General features: G+C 35.7%; 1 protein-coding gene and 1 long non-coding RNA gene across 2 annotated transcripts; both read right to left on the bottom strand.

Moving 5' to 3' along the window:
* Positions 1-1,667: 1,667 nt before the first annotated feature.
* On the bottom strand, positions 1,668-6,120 carry LOC145270553 (uncharacterized). Its single transcript, XR_013865438.1, has 2 exons — positions 6,029-6,120; positions 1,668-3,829 (listed from the first exon to the last, which is right to left on the bottom strand). It is a non-coding gene; the product is annotated as an uncharacterized LOC145270553 (long non-coding RNA).
* Positions 6,121-9,956: 3,836 nt separating this feature from the next.
* On the bottom strand, positions 9,957-10,895 carry LOC145271289 (uncharacterized). The gene is made up of 2 exons (XM_080126840.1): positions 10,440-10,895; positions 9,957-10,247 (listed from the first exon to the last, which is right to left on the bottom strand). Exons 1-2 carry the CDS (start codon positions 10,893-10,895, stop codon positions 9,957-9,959), a joined length of 747 nt encoding a protein of 248 aa, XP_079982966.1.
* Positions 10,896-11,230: the final 335 nt, after the last annotated feature.

Genomic DNA, 11,230 nt, shown 5'->3' with positions numbered 1-11,230 from the left:
CGGTATCACTGATAGAATACTTAACATAATTAGGTCCTACTTAGATAAGAGAAAAATCCAGGTTGTCCTCGACGGTCGTACGTCTCAACAGTGGGATATAAATGCGGGAGTGCCTCAGGGGTGTATCCTTGGACCTCTATTGTTCCTAATATTTATTAATGACATCCCCGACAAAACTGCCTCTGAGATAGGTATATATGCTGATGACACTACACTCTATAACAAGCATGACAGGAAAACAAATGAACACATATTTGAAGAAATGACAAAAACACTAGAGGATAACCTCTAATCTGTAGTGGAATGGGGACATAAATGGATGGTCACTTTCAATGCTGCCAAGACTAAACTCATTTCATTCAATAATTACAAGAAACCTTCTCTGTCACCAAAAGCAATGGCCAGTGACTCCCTGTTCTAGAGTACATCTTTCAAACTGCTTGGCCTAACGTTCACAGTAAACATGAGTTGGAACAATTAAATTGAAAACATTGCCAGGGCCGCTGCGAAAAAGGTAGGCTCTCTCTACAATGCTAGAATATTACTGACACCTGAAAGTATCCTGTACCTCTACAAGGCCACCATTCGCCCATGTATGGAGTATTGTTGTCACATTTGGGCTGGTGCATCTGCTACTAGTCTCTCGCTCCTAGACAAGGTTCAGAAAAGAGTCGCCAATCTGATAGGCCCTGAACTGGCATCTAAGCTTCAGACTCTGTCCCATCGACGAAACATTGCATCCCTCTGCCTGTTCTACAAGTACTTTAATGGTGAATGCTCTGACGAACTGCAGACACTTGTGCCCCCACGATGTAGACACCCTCGATAAACCCGACAGGCAGCTAAATCCCACCCCACACAGTATAGATCCCTAGATGCAAAAGATCTTTCTACTCCAGTAGTTTCTTTCCTAGAACCGCGAGACTCTGCAATTCGATTCCAAGTTACTGCTTCCCCAACTGTACTGACATGCAGAAGTTCAAGTGCAAGATGAACCGACATCTTGCTGCCCAAATCCCAACATAGCGGCTCAGTAGTTGCTGCCCCTGATAGTAGCCCCCTACACCAAAGTGGTAATGCGCCTTGTTTGGGGTGAAAAAGTAATTTAAAAAAGACGGAAATTTGCGAAGGTCATTAATTATTGAACGTTCCTTGTATTTAAAAAATCATGCACAATAAACATATATATGAAAACAACAATGATAAAAGACTAAAACTTTAAGTAGATATTTAGACATGAAAACTTGGTATAAAATAATTTTAATGAGATGTATTAAATTTTAAAAAAATAAAACACTTTTAAAACGTTTTATTGAGATGTATTAAATTAAAAAAAAAACTAAAAAAAACTGTTAAAACGTTTTTTTGAGATGTATTAAATAAAAAATGTTTTATTCAAATGTATTACATTTTAAAAAATAAGAAAACTGTTCAAACGTGAACTCAGCATAAAGGCTTATGTTCTTTTGGTGGTTTTAAAGATTTACAGAATAAGAACTTTGTTTTTAAAAGTAAATTATTAACATAATCAAAGTATCATATTCCTTTCTATCGTTTTGCATGAGAAAATGACAAAAATGTTTAACACAATAATACCAACACATACATATAAAAAGAATACCAACACACACATACACACACACACATATAACAAGAATACCAACATATGGTTTTACCTTTTTAAAACTTTATTTTTTGTGAATAGAACATACTACCAGAACTGTACAATTGTGTGTTCGCATATTTGTCTAAAGTGATTTCATATAAACAGAAGAGCTACATGACAAAAAATGTTTTCAGTTTGTCTTATTTTACTTTGTAGGGAAAATAAAAACTTACTTGCTTTGCATGTGTGCGTGCTTCAAGGATCGATTTTGTAACAAAAATATAGAAAGTAGCTATAAGTGGTTACATCAAATTTATTTTATTAGTAACGGTTATGACCATGATGCAGAATGTTACCAATTCTATGCAAAAGAAACAGGTGAATTAAAAAAAGACCCATACAGAATAGAGGACGAGTTAAAAGGAAAATGTGCTGCGTATGTAGGCACGTGCAAGTAAACTTCGAATGTGTTGAATTCTTTCCTTATAATAGTGACACTATCCTCTTTTAAGCCAGTCTATAAAGCGTTCGTTATTCATAAAGTCCTGCATGAACAAATCCAGAAAATATTTGTCATGCTATTGTTTGGCTCACTTGTCCAATTTTCTGTAATGAAAGTTCTGGAGTATTTTTAAAGACTCGTTTTGGTGATTTCTGTAGCAGACTTGTAATATTTGTAAAATGGTCTTGTGCAAAATAGTTTGACTATGTAATAGAGGTTGTACTACTGGCTATTGCTTCATGATGCTGGTATACAATTTTGAGATATGGAATTTGGAAGATCATCAGATATTGTTTCCCATATGTGTTAGCATATGATGCAATAAATCTGACTTCTGTCCAAAGGAACCACGTACTTCACAAGAATGTGGTTTGTCTTTTTTGTTTTAATTTTATTATCACTTTGTTTTTCCTGGGGATGGGGCATTCTACCGGATGCCAAATATTATCCCATTAGTTTAGTTACTCCAACCAAGAGATCTTTTAAAGATTCTAACCGTCCCTTTAAGTGCTATTATTTGTATTTCTTTTGCACTTGGTTCACCAGGTATATTCGCCAGATAGTTTTTGAAATTCCATCCCATTAGCCCGATTGCTCCTACAATGACTGGTATGATTGATATCTTCTTAAAATTCCATTTTCTTTTCATGTCGTACATAAGTCCTTGGTATTTTGTTATTTCCCCCTCTATGCTCTGTTAAGGTGAACATAATTAGAGACGCTTACTTCCACTAGGGTTGCCACTTTCTCCCTCTTGTCCAATATCACTATGTCAGTCTTCCATATGTTTTTTCATATGACGTACCAAACTTGACTTGTGTGCAAAAGAGGAATCACATACATCACAAGTATTTGGTTTCTCTCCCGTATGTGTTCGCATATGAGTCAATAAATTTGACTTACATGCAAAAGGAGAACCACATACTTCACAAGTATATGGTTTCTCTCTTGTATGTGTTTTTCCGTGTCTCAACAAACCTGACTTCCGTGCAAAAGAAGAACCACATACTTCACAAGAATGTGGTTTGTCTCCGGTGTGTGTTTTCATATGATTCAACAAACTTGACTTCCATGCAAAAGAAAAACCACATACTTCACAAAAATGTGGTTTTTCTCCCGTATGTGTTTTCATATGACTCAACAAACTTGACTTCCATGCAAAAGAAAAACCACATATTTCACAAAAATGTGGTTTCTCTCCTGTATGTGTTTTCATATGATTCAACAAAGTTAACTTCCGTGCAAAAGAAGAGCCACATACTTCACAAGAATGTGACTTGTCTTCCGTATGTCTTTTCATATGACTCAACAAAGTTGACTTCTCTGCAAAAGAAGAACAACATACTTCACAAGAATGTGGTTTTTCTCCTGTATGTCTTTTAATATGAGTCATTAAATTTGACTTCCATGCAAAAGAAGAACCACATACTTCACAAGAATGTGGTTTTTCTCCCGTATGTATTTTCATATGACTCAACAAATGTGACTTACGTGCAAATGAATAATCACATCTTTCACAAGAATTAGGTTTGTCTCCCATGTTTGCTCGCATCAAATTCCAGAAAAATTATATGCAATGGAACGTATGATAAGATATGCTAATAAATTTCGACTTTAGAAAATTTATATGAAGAAATTATATTATTATAAACTTATTTACGTCACCAATGATGTAAGATCCTTCATTTTCATTAATATATTTCTTTTCAGTGTTGCAAATTCTGAAAATAAATAATAAATTTGGAAGAAATAGCGTTTAGTTAAATTGAATTTATTATGTTTATTTTTATAAATATAAATTTATTATTAATAAAATACAAAATAAAATAAGTATAGTTTTAATCAATACTGGTTTGTTAAGAAAATGGTTTCTTTTTTCAAATATTTAATTAAAAATTTTACATTCATTTATTGTAGAGATGAGGATTGATTATTCATATTATTTGAATTCTTCAGAATACTGTTCTCATTAATTATGACGTCATTACTATGAAATATTGATAAAAATTGAAATTGTTGAAAAAGAATTGGAAAAGAATTTAATAACTAAGTATTTAATAATTAATAGTATTTTTTAGAATTAAAAAAAAATAAGTTAAGATAGAATTTAAGAATTGAAATTATTGTAAAAGAATTTAATAAGAATTTAATAATAGTATAAAAATAATTAATGTAGAAGTATTTTTAAAAGTTAGTCATTTAAGTTTAAGTAACAATTCGATCGCTGATTTATAGTGAACTATTTTATTTTTATTTTAAATTTAAAAAACGTTAATTAGCTCTCCAGTGAAAATAATTTTTTAAAGTTCAGACAGAATTTAGGAATTGAAAGATTGTAAATAAGTATTTAATAATAGTATTAAAATAATTAATGTAGAAGCAATTCGATCGCTGACTTATAGTGAACTATTTTACTTTTATTTTAAATTATATTGTGTATTAAATTAAATATTTCCGCATATAATAATATGCATCAGAGAACAATATCAGTTATAATTATCTTTGGTTGTTAAAAAAAATGTTTTATACTAAATAAAAAAGTACTTTTGTATCATGCATGTATTTATTTATTTCTAAAACTATCATTTATTTTTTAAAAAATTGTTTTCTAATACTGTCAATTTCAATATCCTATCTTTTTATCGTTTCTAACTAATTAAAATTATGCGTAAAAAATTGTTTAAGAAATTGTTTATTTATAAAATGACGTCATAATTTCTCTATCCGATCAATGGCATTCTTTCAACCGGTGTCAGACGACTGCTGTTCCTTTTCTATCTTCCTATTTGCCAAAAGTGCAAGAGGGCCTTTTCAATGATGTTAACCCTATGTGGCATCACATGACTTGAAAAGTAAAAGCGACAAGAGTTTAACTCCTTTGTGTCGTTGGTTGAAGGTGCACACGCGCATGACAGCTGGTATCAAATGCACTGAACGATGGGTTCAGGTTTTCAGAATTGGTATTGTCAGTGGTGTACAATTTTTTTATGACTGACGAAAAATCCACGGCACATTAGCTTCTTGGTGCCGTTTTTCAAAAAAAAAAATTTTTTTTTACTAGATATTCTAACAAAGAAGAAAGAAGCCTGGATGAACAAATGATAAAGAAAGGCCATGTTAAGTTGTTCGAAAACAATAAGGTAAGATTCGACTCTTTTTACGCTAAAAACTCTTTTTACGCTCTTTTACGTGTGTGTGTGTGTGAAAATATTGAATGAATACTACTTATTGTAATGTTCCTGAAATATTAAAAGAATTTTTAATTGTTAACATCAACAATTCATGCGTTAATTTTTATCTAAACAGACCATAATTTGCGATTTTAGTCATCATATCGGTGTCACTGGACACATGTATCCATAAAAATAAAACTGAGTTTTTAAAGAAAAGGGAATAATAAAATCCATTCAATAATTGATATTTTAAAGTTTATTATCCATTTTCATATTAAGTTAAATGAAATGACACACACAAAAAATAAATAAATAAATAAACCACGATAAAATATTTAGTTTAAAATAAAAATAACGATTTATTAAACGACTTTTTATATACAGGATATTTTTTCGGCATTCACCGGAAGTTATTATTTCCCCTAGAAAGTTCGATGTGTTTATATTTTTAACACTATTAATTAACACACGAATATTGAGAGTAGATATGGTAAAAAAACTGAAAGAAAAAACAAACAAAAGAAATAATTGTTGATAACACAAAGAGAAAAGATAAGAATCGAAAAGTTATAAAAGGCTGAATGGGGAGTCGTATGCGTAATGAAATGAACAACACAGCTAGAAGTAAGGGGGTCGGACATGTGGGTAAAGAAAATAAACAAAGTTCGTAGTTAAGATGAAATAATATTTTAAAAAATAACGTTAAAAATATTATAATGTGTCTTTAAGAAGGAGAATGTTTCTTACCGGAGATGGCTTTAAACGGCGAAGGACAACAGAAGATAAAAGACAGAGACATGTGTGGATAAACAGGGAACAAAACACCGGTCAACTTGCCGGTGTCGAGTCAGACGAAACTCTGCAAAAAAAATGTCTGGCCAAGGGAAATAACTGTTAAAGGAATTAAAAATATTCGTGTGTGTGTGTGTGTGTGTGTGTGTGTATATATATATATATATATATATATATATATATATATATATATATATATATATATATATATATATATATATATATATATATATATACTAGCAAAAGCGAATTTGGGGAATTTGGGGGTATCAAAACCAAAGCAAAATATGATGAAAGTAAAAATAAAATAGATAAACTCCGTAATTTAGTATACCATACCTGTTCACACTGAAACACTTATCACAATATACTGTGCTTCTATATTAAAAAACCGTGTTAAACTTTGTGACATATTTTCATTCTATGGAGATCAGGTGCAAACGAACTCCCCATAATTTTATTATACCATATTTCTTCAAAGTGAAACATAATTATCAAAGTATACTTACGCAGATAGATATGAAAAGTCTTTATTAAAGTTTGTGCCTATTTCCATTCTATGGAGGTCAGGCGCGAACGCAGACCCCACAATTTTATTATACCATCCCTATTTAAGTTGAAACATACTTATCAAAGTATTCTTATGTACATCTTTATCAATAACACTTGTAAACGTTTTTTTTAAATTTTTTATTTCCATACTTTGTGGACCAGGCGCGAATGCAGACCCTACAATTTTAATGAACCACCGTTCTGCCAGATCAAATATACCCATTCCTGTGTCGCGATACATCTTCTATCATTATATGTAATCAGTTTTTTAAAATAGTAAACCATATAGGAGCCTATTCGTGACCACACACACACACACACACACACACACACACACACACACACACACACACACACACACGCACGCACACACACAGGCATTCAGCGTTATATATATATATATTTTTTTCTTTTTATTAACGTATTTTCTGTTAAGTTACATTATTGTTTCAGCTACCCAGCCGATTTTTTGGCCGTCTGTAGCATCTTCAGACATTTACAGAAATGTTCGCTTTTGGAATGTTCCCTGAATGAAAGAATGGATGAATGATGTCAGGGGAGGGGTGCGAGAAAAGCGGAAAAAAGAAGGAGGGAACAAGGAGGAAGGTGGTAGGAGGGTGCTTGGTATGTCAGTAATGTTTTAGTTTTGGGGTTTAAAGGCGTTTTGTGGTTGTGGGGGGTCTGGGGAGTTCATTTCTTGTGTAGCTGAGGGCATAGGGATATATGGAGGGGGAGGGGGAAATGTGGGCGTATGAGGAGGGGGGTTACTTTAAGATTCGAGTCTTAATGTTTAATTTGTTTGGTGTCTCGTTGGTGAGATGATTTCTTGGTAAATATGTCTTGACCTGTTGGGTGTTCACTTTGGTTAGGAGGCGGGGGAGGGCTATGATTCGGTTTATTTATTTTGTTTTTTATTTTTTATTTATTTGTTGTTAAGTGCTTGGAGAGGGCTAGCTAGCGGCTCCACATATGCGTACATACACATATCTACATTCATCTCCGCTCTGGCGTGTAAGTACGTGCACATAGGCGTGCATGCATGTATATACACCTGCAGAGCTCTTGCTTACCCAATTTTTCCTTAAGGTGGTAAATTGAGTACGTGTTCGTAAGTATGGATCCATACATACATAGATACATACACATCGACAACCCAGGCAGGCGCATCTATGGGCTTACATGCACATATTGATTCAGGTATATTTGCATCCCTACGTATACATGCAAGCACACGTGCACGTACAGATATTAATACTCATGAATACATATATCGACATATACACGGCTGCATGCTCCCACAGGCAGTGGGCACATATACTCTCACATCTACACATGTATACATAGGTACATATGTGTGTACATTGGTGCCCGATGCATACGCGGATACAGACATGGATGCACATGTGCGCGCATACACACACATACATACCCAGACATACAGACAGTTATTTGTATAGACATATTCGTCTACGTAGATGTTAATCTAAGTTCATTTGTAGGTACATAGATGTAGTCTTTTCGTTCGATGTGGACATGATTATACATAGGTATGAGCATAAACTCATTCCCAGGCTCATATACTTAATATTTTCATTATGGGGTTTTTTTAATGGTTAGATGTTGGTGTACACAGGAGCGCTGACGGATACCCCTGTGAGTATATACATAGCAACAGATGCACGTACCCACACGTATGCATGCACACAGATACGCATGCATACACGCACACACGTGCGCACACATACATGCACTCATATATACATCTGCAGAGATACACAGCAACACTCACTTACGTACCAATATCCGCGCATGCAGTACATACAGATATGTAGCGTGATGTGCCTTAAATATGGGCACAGGTTCCGCACACATATATTAACATTCGCATGCGTACCTGGGATAGTGATCCTAGGTAGCCATGCTTATAGATTTTTGTGAGGAGTTTGAGGTAGTTTATATGGAGACTGAGTACTGAAGTTATTGTTCTCAGTTGGGGTATTTGGTTATTTAGGGTATTATTGATCAGTTTAGGCGGAAGGCTATATTTGGCGTGTTATATTCTAAGATATGCGTATATATATATATGAATTTAGGAAAACCCGCCCCCTTTTGCTAAATAGGAAAACTGGTCCCTTATTGAATGAATATCGATTGAAAACACATTTTATGACCATTCTTGAATGAGATATTGTTTTTACAAGAGAATACACATCCCATAATATATGTTTAAATATTTTTATTTGTTTACTGTTGTTTTAAAAAAATTAAATTATTTTTTCTAAGTTTTCATTTTCTACCTAGCTTTGAAAGTTTTTGGTCTTTCCACTTATTTTAAAGAGTTTATTTAGTTAAAAAAATGTCGAGTGTTACTTTTGAACAAAAAATGTCCGACATAAGAGGATCACGTCTTAGTGGTCTCGATAATTGCTAAAAAAGGATGTGATACATAGGGTGAAGAACATAGGCGAAGATGCGTTAGGAGGGAACAGAACACGAGAATAAAGCTATTATTAGTTTCGTACTAAGTTTGTTTGCATGTAGTTGGTGTTAGTTTCGTATCATAACATCCCCTCTGTCTAGTTATGTGTTAGTATGTGTTTTTTTGTTTTTTTTAGTCCTTGAACCTTGTTGGGGGTTTTATGACTCGTTCAGATCGATTATGGGTTGAACTTTCTTGGACTGGTTCTTCCTGTGTGCCTTTTGTATTGTTGCAGTGTTTGTTTGTTTTTGTATTATATTGTTGCAGTGTACGTTAGTTTGTTTTTGTCCATTGTCTACATGGGTTTATCCCGTGTTCTGCATTGTTGTTGGTGCTGGGTCGTCAAAGCGGACTCTCTTCATTGTCGTCCATATTGGTACAGCAGGAAGGTGGGCTCTGTTGCGGTGGAGTCTGGTCCCGTTTGGAGTCTGTACAATGTAGCTCTTTGGGTTGTCCTCATCCTCCCAAACAATTGTCCCGGGGTACCATAGCTTGTCATCTTGGTTTGCTATGGTCACATGTTGACCTGGATATAGTGGTGGTAGGTCTCTGGTTTGCATCTTACTGTCGTGGTTTCTCTTCATTTCGTCTGACCTTTCTTCTAGTTGCTGCTGGTGCTCTTCCTTTCTTGGCTCTACTCAGCTGGGGAGTGTCCTGGGTATAGCTCTTCCGAATAGTAGTTCAGCGGGTGATGGTAGGTTGCTATCTATTGAGGTTGCTCTGATCTGCAGTAGTGCTAGTTGTATGTCACCCTTGCCTTTAAGGCATTTTTTCGTTACTGATTTGACATGTCGCACATGTCTCACAATAAATCCGTTGCTTCTAGCGAAGCGTGGTGAGCTGGTGATATGTTTAATACCCCACGATGTAATGAAGTTCTGGAAAGCTTGCCCGGTCATTGCTCATCATGATTTTGTCAGGTCGCCCGAATAGGGATGCGTAGCTCTTGATTTTGTCAGCTACTGCTTTGCTGGTAATGGGTGTGGACATTTCGTAAACCACTGGGTATTTTGAGTACCTGTCGACGGCAAGGAGGTATTGCCGTCCATTTATTTCGAACATGTCCGATGCAATGTATTGCCACGGTTGTGATGGAATATTGTGTGGCTTGAGTGGTTCTCGTCTGTTGGCATCCTGGTGTTCCTGGCAGAGTGAGCACGACTGGCACCTTTTTTTCGACGTCCTTGTTGATGTTAGGCCAGTATATGCTCTCTCTCTCTCTCGCGCGCTCTCTCTCTCTCTCTCTCTTGTCTGGCGACGGGTTTTTTCTATGCCTTGATGGGCCTCGTTGTGTTGGCGCAGGATGTCACTCCTCGTAGATTCTGAGATCAGAACCTGCCTTCCTTTGAAGAGTATTCCACCCTCGAGGGCTAGTTCTTCACGGAATGACCAGTATATTCTGATGTCAGTTGGTACATCCCGGATAGTTTCTGGCCTTCTCTGGAATACGATCTCTTTCAGCAGGTTTAGAGTTCTGTCCCTTGTCTCGCTACAGAGCAAGGCTCTCTTCTCCGCCGAGAAATTGATGGTTGCAATGGTGAGGTGTCCATCATCGACTTCTGTGTCTATGCCATCAATTTTTTCATCTAGTTCGACGACACTGTTGTTTTCTGGGTTGGGCAATTGGCTAAGTGTGTTTGCAAGGATCATGTCTTTGCCTGGGCGGTAGACTACCCTGAAGTTGTAGCCTTGTATCTTTAAAAGCATACGTTGTAGACACGGTGGTGCTGAGTATAGTGGCTTTGAACATATAGTGACTAATGGTTTGTGGTCGGTCACTACGGTGAACATACTCGCATAAAGGTACATATGATAACGCTGGATACCGTGCACAATTGCGAGCATTTTGCGCTCGATGTTGCTATATCTGGATTGGCATTCGGTCAGCGTTTTAGAACCGAATGCGATTGGCTTGTCGTCCTGTGTCAGTGCTACCCCCAGACCCTTCTGCGATGCATCCAGTAGGATAAAAGGGCGTCGGCCGTGATCATTTGTTTTAGGTCATCATAGCATTTTTGGTGGTCTGCATCCCATCTCCAGGGTGTTTGTGATCTCAGAAGATTGCGCAGGGGATGTGCTTTCTCAGCGAAGTTTGGTATATATTGGGAAAGATAGTTAAACATTCC

This window comes from Euprymna scolopes, chromosome 46, assembly GCF_053919585.1.
Source record: "Euprymna scolopes isolate OS-2025 chromosome 46, ASM5391958v1, whole genome shotgun sequence".
NCBI lineage: Eukaryota > Metazoa > Mollusca > Cephalopoda > Sepiida > Sepiolidae > Euprymna > Euprymna scolopes.
Note: the sequence above shows the minus strand (reverse complement) of the source record. Positions and strands in the feature narration are given on the sequence as shown.

Coding starts and splice junctions, on each gene's coding strand:
- LOC145271289 (XM_080126840.1), bottom strand. CDS start 10,895: ATGTTCACCGTAGTGACCGACCACAAACCATTAGTCACTATATGTTCA. Junction 10,248..10,439: donor TACTCTTCAAAGGAAGGCAG/GTTCTGATCTCA, acceptor TCACTCTGCCAG/GAACACCAGGATGCCAACAG.